General features: G+C 45.7%; 1 protein-coding gene across 1 annotated transcript; it reads right to left on the bottom strand.

Annotated features, from left to right (window-relative positions):
• Positions 1–7,374: 7,374 nt before the first annotated feature.
• On the bottom strand, positions 7,375–7,863 carry LOC144106566 (histone H2A-like). Its single transcript, XM_077639411.1, has one exon. It carries the CDS (start codon positions 7,859–7,861, stop codon positions 7,427–7,429), a length of 435 nt encoding a protein of 144 aa, XP_077495537.1. The 5' UTR covers positions 7,862–7,863; the 3' UTR covers positions 7,375–7,426.
• Positions 7,864–12,988: the final 5,125 nt, after the last annotated feature.

The raw sequence follows: 12,988 nt of genomic DNA, 5'->3' as shown, positions 1-12,988 counted from the left end.
GAGAAATGTCTTTTTACGGCATTGCCACTGCATTCTTCATTCTGCGAAAAAGCTGTGAGTGAGTGAGTGAGTGTGTGTGTGTGTGTGTGTGTGTGTGTGTGTGTGTGTGTGTGTGTGTGTGTGTGTGTGTGTGTGTGTGTGTGTGTGTGTGTGTGTGTGTGTGCGTGCGTGTGTGTGTGTGTGTGTGTGTGTGTGTGTGTGTGTGTGTGTGTGTGCGTGCGTGCGTGCGTGCGTGCGTGCGTGCGTGTGTGCGTGCGTGCGTGCGTGCGTGCGTGCGTGCGCGGGGGACGGGGGGCTGCTGTCCGTCACGAACGAAAGGACGGTAAAATAAAATTTAAATGCGGAATGGGATGGTAATCAATGTTAAAACGGAATTTATAGCCAAGATTAATACGAGAGAGGACAAAGTTTTAAGCATTCATTTATTTATTTCTTCGTAATTGTTTGTGAGAAGTACAATTTTTTTGTTGTTGTTCTACTTGTTTTTCTCCGCACATAAAATGCTCAAAAGTCATCAAATTTAGTAGAAAAATTTAGTAGAAAGGGTTTTTCAGAAAGCTCTGGCGTTTACAGTTCCTCGGGTCAGGTAGAACTGCCTACAACCTCCGTAAATATTGTCGCGTTGACCTGTGACACACTCTCCGGTTTACCTTCATTCCTCGTCAATAGATACCGAACAGAAATGCCATTAGCTTCATTCATTGCTTTCAAGCTTTGTCCAAAGGCAGGAAGCGCTTTTTTGTTATCATGTCGGTCGTATCGACGCACGTCACGTTACCGGTACTAATTACTTATCAACCACTTCGCGTTTTTTTTAATCAATTCTGAATACTTTATCGAAAAAAAATTGAAAACACAAAAAACGCTTCTCTACAAAGTACTCAAAAGCTAATGCACGTTTATGACTCTGTGACTCTAAAAAAAGCACACCTAGTGTAGGTAATGTATTTGCCAAAAATAGAAATGTAACAAGTCGGTTCGCGGCAAGAGCCTTTTTTGGGAACGCACCCCGAGTGGTCGGGTAACGGAAGTCGATCGAAGTTGTAATAATTTTTTTTAGAAACCCGGAAGAGAAAACAAGCTGAGGCAACAATTCAGGTGAGCCAAATGATAAAGAAAAAGACTTAGCTTGGTTCAGAGTCCTTGTGATTAGACGGCAAGCCAAGGCAAGCTGAACCAAAAGCCAAACCAATCCAACAGAGTGCGAAGAGCGAAGATGCCGAGAGAAAAGTCAAGAAGACGACGGCGAAGAAGAAGAAGAAAGAAGTAAGAAGCCAAGCCAAGATACCAATAGACGGACGGAAGAAGAAGAAAAGAAGACGGAGACTACGGCCAAGTGGGAGAAGAAGAAGAGGATGAAAAAGATGTGAAAGCTGAGGAGAGATAGATAGAAGAGAAGAAAGAAAAAGAACAGAAAGTAAGCCAAAAGAGTGAAGAAGAGGAAGATAAAAAAGTGAAAAGAAGAAGAGAGCAAGAAAGAAGAGAAGAAGTAGGAAGAAGAAGCGAAGATCATAAAAGCCAAGTCAAGAGAGAGAACAAGAGGAAGTAGAGAAAGAAGAAAGTGCACTGAAAAAGAAGAACATGAGAACGAAGATGAAAATAAAGTATAGAAGAAAATAGAGGCACATAAGAGATCTCGAAAAATGTTTTATTTAAGCCATAATCTCGTTTAGCCAGTCGCTGGTATTACTTTTTTATTCTCGCAACCTATTTACACTCCTGCTCCATCTTGGCTAGGCCGTCAACCAAAAAGCAAATGGACCTTTTCTTTCTCAAAAGAAAAGGATGAAATACTTCCTTGGCACCAACGTCCTTCTTTCTGGGATAGTAAGAAACTTAAAAGGATAAGAGGAAGCGAGCAACAGGTGCAGACGGGCGAAGCACTCAGTCGTCGAACCAAGGCACGTCTTCCACGCTCTGCGACAGCCTACTCGACGCTGGCTCAGTTCGTGTCAACCGCAGAGAACTGAACCGATGTGTACAGAAAAGGAATCATGTCGCACCCACCGGATCTCTCCGGCAGATGCACATTGTTGCTTTGGAGAATAAAAACAAAAAAGGTACCGAGAAAAGAAAAATACTGCATTAAATCAAACAAGTCCTCTTTCGAATAGAGCAGAGTGATACAAGCGCACAAAACAACGGAAACTTGTAGCTATAAAAAGAGACGAAAATGTACGAATAGCGGGTAGGGCGCGTCGAAGAGGATTGCATCCTGTCATCTCTTGTTTTGTCGGTGTTAGCTAAGCTGTCTCGCTGCCATTTTTTTCCCCGCGCTACGTTGTTGCCTTTTTTGTTGCCATCCTTGGGCCATCCTGTCACGAATTTTTTTTCCTGTCATGTTTTGCGGGGATCAAAATCGTTCGTGAAAAGTGCCTCCTTAAACGTGGATTGGGTTCTTGCAGTCTTCCTTCTAGCGGAAGAATAGCGGGGAACGTATGTGTACGGAGTAGCCGGCATGTGTTTATGGCGGAGTCCTTGAAGAACTGGGCATCTTCCTGAACTGAAATCGATTACAGTCATGCCCCGGTAATGCGGTCCCTAGAAATGTGTACGACTCTTATTATGGACGGTTTTTTTTGTACCAAATTTTTTCAATGTATTTATGGCTCATTAGTATCGAAACCCAATACAATGCCTTGACAATGGGCAGCCTAAATACGGAAACGCCTCTCGAGCTGCCGCGAAGACTCAAAACTGGTTTCTCAGCGAGAGCTACACTGGGTTACCAGTCGAGCATTTCGTGGTGCATAGGAGAGGAAAGTTGTGCGCATGCGCCGTTGCATGGCAACCGGAGAGGAGCAAGGTGCGGCGTGCGGTTCGCCGTCGCCGCGGCCGCGCGCCCGCCCCACCGTCGGAGCCGAGCGTGACTTCACGCGGATGAGCAGGGACCCTAGTTGTGCGCATGCCCCGATACCATGGTAACCAGAGAGATCCCACAGGTGCGCCGCGTTCTTCATCGCAGCTTCGCCGCACGCCGCTCTAACACCCGAATCGCGCTTCGCATGCGCAGCATTGCGTATAAAGGGTGGAGGTGTAGTGGGCGTCTGTATCACAACGTTTGACATGCATGCAGAGAAGTAGAGTCCAGCCGCTGCTGAACGGCGGTATAGATAAGCGAAGATTAACTCTTGCGCTCCTCAGGTCGAAGCCCGGCACTTGGCTCGAAATGATGTATAGAGAAAATTGAGAGCGCTGCATGCTACTTCACAGATCATCGGGCAGTCTTCGTCTCTGTCGAGCAAAATGAATAAAAGATGTGTATACCCAATGTCTCTCATTGCTAAACATACGGTGACCACAACAAGCCCAGCCAGGGAAACGTACCTCTCGCTACGTATATCCTGGCATAGCCGAGCTAAGCCACTGCCATTTTTTTTCCTCCGTGGCGGCAGGATTCGCTAGCGTTTCCTCTTGCATGTGAAACAGGCTTTAGGGCCTTAAAACTTGCATAAAACAAAACGAAACTGCGTGTGCGACTCAAATGACCGTACTGGGCTTAGCCAGTAAACCCATAAGAAACCGGCAGTGTTCATTACTGAACACGCATGGTTTAATTGATCCTGGTCTGTCTTCCACCTTCACTTGCATTAGAGGAGCCTTTCACGTTTGTATTGGCCAGATTTATGTCTCTGCAGCACTCCTTAGTCGGCGGGTTTCGTGCGATGTTAAACAGGCATCTCTTTCTCCGTTCATCATATGGTCATTACCCGGAATGGAGAATGCGCCCGTTCAGAGTTCAAGCCTCACTGGGCGCTTGGAAGCTTACTGCTTCGTTGATAAGCTAGGAGTACTTCGTAGAGAGAGTGAAGACAGGTTTTTCATCTTGCATGGCCATGTGTATTCCATTCTTTTCAGCATGGGAGGTGTCTAAGCAGGAAGTTCGGTGCATTGGCATTCAGGCCAGTTCTATAAGGTCTTATCATAAAAAAAGAGGGTGACGAGAAGTGTTTCTCGACAGCCTTTAAACCTACACGAGCTTGAGTGCGAGGCGCCTGGCTGGTACACAGAGGAAATTGCTATTGTGAAGTGCCCCTTCCAAAAGTTCGACACAGAACGCACTCAGGTTGCTCGTGTCCGGTCTCGCACTAATCGGGCTTTGTACTCTAAGGAACCAACCAGACGGGCCTTTCTCGATGTGAGCCGGCACGCGGATGCCAAGCGAATCCCGGAATTCTGATGGTGCCCTGGTCACAAGTAATTGTGAAATCACTTCGGAATTTTTAAAAATATTACGCGTCCCTCTTTGCCGCTACTTCAAACAATGCTGATGATCAGGTAGCACGCTTCGTGTTCTAAAAGGCATTTTTGTGTGTTCGGTAAGACGCCACCTCTGTGACGTTTTACAGGCCCCTCTCAGCATTGATTGATCAGTTGTAAGACGCAATACTCTTCCTAGAGATGTCTTGCAGAGGACTAGAAAAAGCAAATTAATTTGACTGCTCATACGGTAGGCATACCTTACCGTACTTGAATCCGTTGATAAACGGCTAGACATGTTCTTTTTTGTTGGACTGCATAGCCTACGGAAAACTCGCATGATGTACCAGCATCGCAAATGTATTGTGTCAATAAAATCTCATTTCAGCCGAATGATTGTGCATGTTATGGAATGTATGCCCCAAACACACTTCAAACCAGAGTGGCACTTGGTGATGTGCACCGCCTTGCCTCTTTTCTAGTGCTTCGCTGTCTGGGCGTGTCTTGTGAAATGGAATTGATATGGCCACCTGAAGATTTTGTTCAAGGTTCATTTGTTAGCAGTTCCAGAGCCTTGTTGCCTGAACGTGTAGTTTTATACTGAACTTCATACCGCTTATTAAAGACTGTGCAAATAGTCAATGTATATAGAACAAACTTTAACTGTAATAAATGTCATGTTTAAGAAAACAAAGCCGGCCTGTGGCGCAACAGAGAATCCGTCTGACCACGGATCAGAAGATCCCAGATTCAAATGCTGGCAGGCTCGACTCTTTTTTTTCACTGACCGCGCTTTGCGACACATTTTGCATTCGATTTATTGTTTTCTTCAGGATTTTTGCAGTCCCGAGTCCTGACTACCGAACATATGTATGTGGAGAAAGACGCGTTCGAAATGAGTTTTAAAAACTTAGTAGGCGTCTACCCTTTCTTTTCTTCTTCACAGCCAACTAAAGTTCGTATTTTCAAAATTATTAATCAAGCAAACTAAAGCTCATGTTATCAAAACTAACAAGGAGAATTTTATTTTTCATGCCACCCGAACATCCGAAGGTCAAGAGTTTCTGAGGCTGTAGCCATACCCAGAACACTGCTCACCGCCCACCGCATCATTTGCCTACAGGAACGTGTCATGACTCACAAAGCAAGACTCACTACGCACTTAATGAAGGCTCGACGAGCTTCAATGTGAGTGGTGAAGAAAATAATGTACATAAGCCGTTGGCATACGCCTTTAAATGTCATATAGTAGGATCCCAAGAACGAATCTACCAACTTGTTCCTTCGTGACAAAAAGAAACTCGTTCGCATAATCGAACGCACGTCCCACAAATGCAGTTGAGGAACCAGAGACATCGCTTGCAGGACTGTTTACGACGCTTCCGCGCCTCATGAGCATGCTACGGGTATGCTCCCTTCCACCTCACGCACGCCCAGCTTCACAGATAGGAGACGCTGCATCAAACACCGCTGCGGCAGTCGCTGGCTTAGAAGCTCGCGCTTCCTTCATGGAATTCCACCCACACAGCCCCCCCCCCCCCCCTCCTCCTCCTCCTTTACGAAATCATATACTCTAGAAAGCAAGAAATTTTTGTATAACGCTTCAACATGGCTCAAGGTCAACGCGTGTTGAAGCGCCAGAGTCCACACATGTGACCTCATCCCATGCCGCCTCCCTCTTGGGGAGACGCTGCTATTGTGGCTAAAACTGTAATGCCGATAAAAGTTTCAACAGGGACTCACCAAGGAAAGCGAATGCACTGGAAGTGCGTATAAACCGAAGACGCCGTCAGATGACTTCATCTCGCGGCGATATATCTTACCTCGGTGTAGTGAGCGGCAGCTGACTCTCGAGGATGAGGGATTCGCGGAACCCAGCGATGAGTAGCACTGTGATCAGTGCTGCAGAATGTCGAACAGAACATTCGTACAGCACATTTGGCAACCGGATAGCGCTGAACCCACCTCAAGTAGCCGTTCCCGTGGTGTTCTGAATGCACCAGTCAACGTAAATGAAAGCCACTGCTGTTGATTGAGATGACGGAAGTGCATGTGTCGATTCTTCCGCCGTTCTAGGTCATACAGCGAAAGACCGACTCACGGTCGGCGATAGTGCGAAACTAGGGGCTATCGCCGACTGCGCGACAACTTGATTTACGCAGAAACTGCCCAGCCATCTATAAGTACATGACTCGGGTAGCAACTCGCCGGCAGATAAAATGAACAGACGAGACACGATAAGAATATAAACCGAGATATTACCGAGAACGTGCTCTTGCAACAAAGACAGAAATCTTTTGGGCCAGCGTTCTGCACGAAAAGGCATCGGAGGCGACAAGCTTGTCACGGGACACGGGTTTGAGACAGCTGCCGTATTGGAAGCTCCGCTTCCCGCGCTCGGATATCGGTGTCACCATTTTTCTTTAGCGACATCCACTGTGGCATTACACCAGCCACTACGGGATAATTAAAGCTTAAAATAAGCAGATTTCGCTTTCCCGGTGGGCGGGGTTTGCAAGCGAACAACACACCGGCTCGACATTTTTTGTCAGAGGCGCGCACGAAATTCTGCCTTCACGTGATCGCAACACAGCGCAAAATTCAACGCCCTCGACTGGGTAAGAAAGAGCGATTTCCGCTGTGGAAAGGTGAAAAAGAGGAGCCAGCGAAACACGTCTGCAGTGCCCGGCGATTTGCGTCACTGAGGCATTAAAGAAGCATGACAGATGAATTCCAGGTACCCGAGTCGGTGCTTTTGCCAATCTCTTCTACTGGTTACCGATTCTGCATGCAGATATCGCCGCCGTACCTGTTCGTCCGATACTGACGATTGAGTTAGCAGGCGCTGAATGGGCACTTTCTTCTTTCGGGAAACTGTGACTGCAAACCGTATCTACTTAGGTCTGGTTGTACTATCGCGAGCAAAATTGAGATAACGCTGCCTGCGCGTGCCTGTCCTGCACACGAGCGCCGCCTGACGAAGCACTCCCGGTGCAGATACCGGCGCGTGCTGGCAGGGGTTCCTTAATTTTGCTCACGATAACACATTTAAGAGGCAATGAAACACTGACGAATAAGGCAGTTTGTCCGTGTTTGGCGATCAGTTCAACGAGGCCAGGAAAGAAGTGCCGGACCGTGTGCGGCGTCGTGCGATACGCAGATTACCATTGGGGCAAACAATTACTTTATTGAGAGCAGTTAGAGCGGAAAACTTGCTCAAATCAAATCAGTAGTCTTGGCTCCCGGCTCCTGGTTCGCCACCTTTGCGGCCATTCTGCGGGGGGCCGGAGGCACCGGACTTCTTCGGGAGAAGCTCCGCAGGTATGTGAGGCAGCACACCGCCCTCGGATATGGTGACGCCGGACAGCAGCTTGCTGAGCTCCTCGTCGTTGCGCACGGCGAGCTGGATGTGACGCGGCGTGATCCGAGTCTTGTTGTTGTCTCGCGCCGCGTTGCCGGCGAGCTCGAGCACTTCCGCAGCCAGGTACTCGAGCACCGCGGCCATGTAGACGGGGGCTCCGGCTCCCACACGCTCTGCGTAGTTTCCCTTGCGCAGCAGGCGGTGAATTCGTCCCACGGGGAACTGCAAGCCCGCACGGGCCGAGCGTGACTTTGCTTTTGGTGCCTTGGACGTCTTGGCGCCGGCTCCCCGGCTTGCCATGGCAGAACTGAGTAGTGGTAAGGAAGAGAACAGTCAAAGGAGCGCAATGCAGCTACATTAGAACCACGAAGCACAGTGTAGCATTAAGCACCGACAAAGCCTGTACAAGTCTCCTAGGTAACTATATACGCCATTCTTAGCCGATGCGTTGCAGTCGAGGTGCTGCGCAAATATTCCCTTTCGTTCTCGACATTAGGAGAAAAAAATAATGCCCGAAGCTGGCGTTCGCACATTCAAGCTATTTTACTTGAGCAAGTGAATCGAAGAACGGCGTACGAGTTCCTTCATTGATTGAAGTAAAGCATGACACACGTCTAATCTAAACGGAACTGCGCTCAATACCGAAATGAAGTGTTATCTTACCGGTTGGGAGCACCTTGTACTGGTCTGAGTCGGCGGGTGAATTGCAGCGTCAGCTAGGCCACAGATCGCGCTCTTCGTCGTCGACTGCGGGCGCGCGGCCCTTGCAGCGGGTGTTTTATATACTATCGGGAAGTCACGTGACTGGCAGCCTGCGTTCCCAGGTTTCAGTGCCGCATAGGTTCCGCCAGGAGATGATTCTAGAAATGGCGCGCTCACGTCCACTTCGTTTCTGTCCGCCTTTTGTAATCGCAGTGGCTATCTGTATTCGTGCTTGCTACTTTTCGGCCCTCAGGTGGGAGCTACGGCGGCCGCCAGCAGATTGGGGGCCGAGTACGAGGTGATATTCTCGCATTAGAGCGTTGTGTGATTGGCCGACACCATTGCAGCTGTGCGCCAGACTACAGGGATCGCTGAAGTGACGGGCGCCACCTGCAGTCACGATCTGTGCTAATTCGTTTTAAATACTTCGCCCAAGGCTCGAGAATTCAGTTGTATTCTTCTTCGTTACTTAGCAAGAAGTCACCAACTTCATTGCCAGAATTCGAAAAAAACGTCGCTGCTGGACTATATGACCTGAGCAGTGTCCCACCGATTATAGCCGTACCACTCGCTTTTATAATCAATCAAATGATTGAAACTGGTATCTTTCATTCTGACCTTAAACAAGCGCGTATCACCCCGTTCCACAAAGGTGGAAGTGTTATCGAACGATATCTGTGTTACCCGTATTTTCTAAGGTTTTTGAGAATGTTATTAATGCTCAACTTGCAAATTTTCTTACTAAATACTATGCTATCCGTGATTCACAGTACGGCTTCCAGAAAGAAAAATCAGTTGAAATGGCCGCACTTCAAGTCAGAGATGAAATACTTAAGAACATTGATAACAAAGAATTCACTGTAGGCTTATTCACTGACCTCAGGAAAGCATTTGACTGTGTAAACCATAATATATTGCTCTCAAAGTTGCAAGACTACGGCATACGTGGCGTTGCCCTTGATCTTATCAAAAGTTATCTCTCAGACAGAAAATAGTGTCTAAAAGTTGGTAACCTGACTACTTCGATTGCAACGGTAAAACATGGTGTACCTCAGGGGTCGATCCTGGTACCTTTTTTGTTCATTTTGTATATTAATGACATGTGCAATTTGCCTCTTTCCCAGAAACTGGTCATGTACGCTGATGACACAAATAATTTTTTCTCCGCACAAACCGTAACACAATAGAACACTGTCATAAATAGTTATTTGAGCAAACTTCAAGAGTGGCTGCATAAAAACAGATTAACCTCGAACGTTAAAAAGACTAAGTATATTATTTTCAAGCCACACAACAAAGCTTATGACACTGAGCTAGTTCTAAACTTTCAAGGTACAGCTTTGCAGCGTATGACATCAGAAACATTTTTAGGCGTCTGGTTCGAAGAAACGATGTCGTGGAACACGCATGTTAGCAAGCTAGCGATAGAATTATGTAGAGCAGTTGGCTGTCTCTATAAGTTGAGAGTATGACTTCCAGCGAGGCTCAAAAAGGCAATATATTTGGCTAATTTCTACTCCCGTCTTTCATATTGCATTTTAGTTTGGGGAGTTACAACCATAAATGATTACAATAAACTGGAGCGACTACAAGAAAAGGCGTTACGAATTCTTAAGAACATTTATGGAAACCCTAGCCGGCTATCTACTGATCCCTTGTTTACTAAACATAATATGCTTAAAACAACTAATTTATATGATTACAAACTGTCTCTTTGTATGAATAAACATGACTTTCCAAATAATACACACCCACTTTTGCATGCTTACAGCTTACGTAGAGAACTAAAACCAGTGCCGCGTACACGAACAAATTATGGCCGGTCAGCTTTTGACTACCGCATACCATCACTGTATAATAAACTGAAAAACCACATTGACTTTACAGCTCCGCTTAACACATTTAGACACGAATTAACAAATTTTTTGATGAAGCAATGAATATTACTGCGATCCAAATAAATGGCACTGACAATAGCTGCTGCAACTGCGAAACCGGGATTCTAACGTCGGGCATTGCGTGTAGCCTGGATTAATGCGCGATGTTTTTTAATTTCCTTTCTTCATCACAAGCTGTCTCTGTTTTAGTGACACAGTTGCTGCTCCTTCGCTGAGCCGTGTTGAATGCATATGCGAATTGGTTCTATTCGTAGTTCTATTCGAAGACGAGGTTCTTAATATGAACCTATAGGCCAGACCGAACCGAGCTTGCTCCATTGTCACAATGTGTTGTATAAATAGCTGTTCGTGCCCGCCAGCCAGAGTGCGACGCCGGGGTTTGCAAAGCTTTTTATACAGTTGCTGCTTATAATTTCCTTTTTTCTTTTATCGTTATGCAGTGCGCATCAATGGGAACACGAAAACGCTTGATGACACCAGCGCTGCTTGCTTCTCTTTAGACCTCCCTGCATGCTTTCTGCGCGCTGCTCGGCATTCATTGTTTTTCTTTTCTGCACTTGGATTATCCTAGAGAGCGGGAACACGCGGTCACAGCTTTATAAAAAGCAATAAAACCATTGCATTGCTTCCGTCCTCGCAGAAGTTAACCACGCTGAGTTTTGCCCAGCATGTAGCCTGCTCCTAAACAATTTTGTCTTATTTACCTAAGGCGGAAAAATTCTTAAACCTCGCATAACAGACGATAAATAGCTAGTTGTAGTAACTAAACATTTTGGATATGTTCCTTAGGCTGAATTTTCTATCCTTGCGCTTATCTACAGTCTATAGACTTTTATAGACTCTATTGCCGTCCTATAGATATTGTTTTTTGTCTACTCATAGTCTATAGACTGTCTATAGACAAAAGTCTACTAAAAGTGTATGGTCATAAATCTATAGAATGTCTATAGACTGTCTATGAATTTGTACTGACTATGGGCGGTTCTCTACAAGAGTATTTTGACTATAGACAAAAGTCTATGAACAGTCTATAGACTTTCTAAAGAAGCTTTTTCTAAGGGTGATATCAGGGCTTGTTTTTTCGCGCCACATACTATGTACCGAAGCAAGGCACACCACGGCTGCTTTCGCCTTTCAGGAGCCAGATAAAGAAAACCCGCGCCTTTTTCCGTTACGTAGCGACACAAGTGCAAGGAAACAAGTCCTGCGCCCAAACATTCGCTTATTTGCGATGCAGCTTGCAATTATTTGCATGATGTCAGGTACGCGCGAGTTCTTCCCAATGAGTCCCGTGCTGCTCACTAGCGTCTCCCTCTTTAGAGCAAACCAAACCAAACGTGGCGAAAATCCCAGAGCACGCTTAGGCGAAGTTGTTTTTCTGGGCGGCAGAGAACACGTTTGGATGAACGGTCTCGCGAAGAACGTGACTGCAGTGCGAAATCACGCAGAGAGCTTCATCCACAAAGAGGAGGCAAACTTCCGATGCAGATGTGCCTTGTGTGGAGGGTGCTTTGTTCCGCCTGTAGTGCACGTTAAAGTTATCGGCTCCCTGTGCAAAGTTTAACCAGATATTTAGCAAGGGATCTTCGTTAAAAAGAGGTTCGCTTCTGTCGCTTTGACTGCTTTATCAAGGATATTTTTGGTAATTTAAGCTAGAGTTATAAACGATTTGACGGAAGTGGCCTGTATTGCGATTATGCTCCTGCTATTCTTGTTCTGAAAATTTATTAACCTCTTTTTTTCTTTAAACTAACACCTGTTTTCTTTCAGCTAGTCGTAATGTATAATCTGTGAAGAAAATGTGGTTCTCCCGTTTCCAGGCTTCTTTTTATATTGCTTTTAAGAACGGCCGTAATAAATTACATTTATAAATTTGAATCAAAGCACAAAATAACTACTTGCGAAATAAAATGATGCTTAGTGTTTGGAAGTTTTTAAGAATTTGAGTAAAGTTGGTTCTTTGGTTCTTAAGTACGTAATCCGCAACGAAAACGTTTTTTCTCATTGTGTTTATAAACCTCAATGTTATTGATGCTCATATATAATTAATTCCACAATAAAAGAGCTAATGAGGAAATAGATTGCCGGGATAATGTAGAAAATGTGTATCTAGAGTCATTTGCTTTGGCAAAGCAAGGCATCTAGCATGCGATACTAAGGGCTTAACTTAGCAATGTGGTTTCATGTTAGGTTTTAGTAGCGGACACAAGAGCCTGTTCATGCTACGAATTAATGTGTGTCAAACTGTCAATAGTGTGTGCCACTTTCTTGAGAAAATCACCGCGCATTCTAATTAACGAATATTCTCAAGGCTGTCACAGCTGCCGTGGTTTCTCAGTGGCTATGATGCTCGGCTGCTAGCCCGAAAGACGCGGTTTCGATCCAGGTTTTCGCGGTCGAATTTTGATGCACGTACTGTGCGATGTCAGTGCACGTGAAAGAACTCCACAGAGTCAAAATTATCCGGAGCCCTCCATTATGGTGTTCCTCATATCTTGAGTAGCTTTGGGACGTTAAACCTCATAAACCCATTAAACCAATCTAGGCTATAAACGACAACATAAAGCATCAACGTACACCCAATAATCTAAGTGGCATTAAAAAAAATTGCATTAGAATCGGAATAGTTTCCACCACCTGAATATCTTTAACTACGGCACCTCTTTATTGCTTTCTTCTTTCACTTCCTCCTTTATCCCTTCCCTTTCGGCGCGGTTGAGGTGTCCAATGATATATGAGACCGTTACTGCGCTTTTTCCTTTCTCCAAAAACCAATTATTATTAGAATCGGCGTCACAGAATTATCTGTCAGGTCCCTGAACGACGA

Source organism: Amblyomma americanum, chromosome 10 (genome assembly GCF_052857255.1).
Source record: "Amblyomma americanum isolate KBUSLIRL-KWMA chromosome 10, ASM5285725v1, whole genome shotgun sequence".
In the NCBI taxonomy this organism is placed as follows: domain Eukaryota; kingdom Metazoa; phylum Arthropoda; class Arachnida; order Ixodida; family Ixodidae; genus Amblyomma; species Amblyomma americanum.
This window is presented reverse-complemented; position numbering and strand designations above follow the sequence as displayed.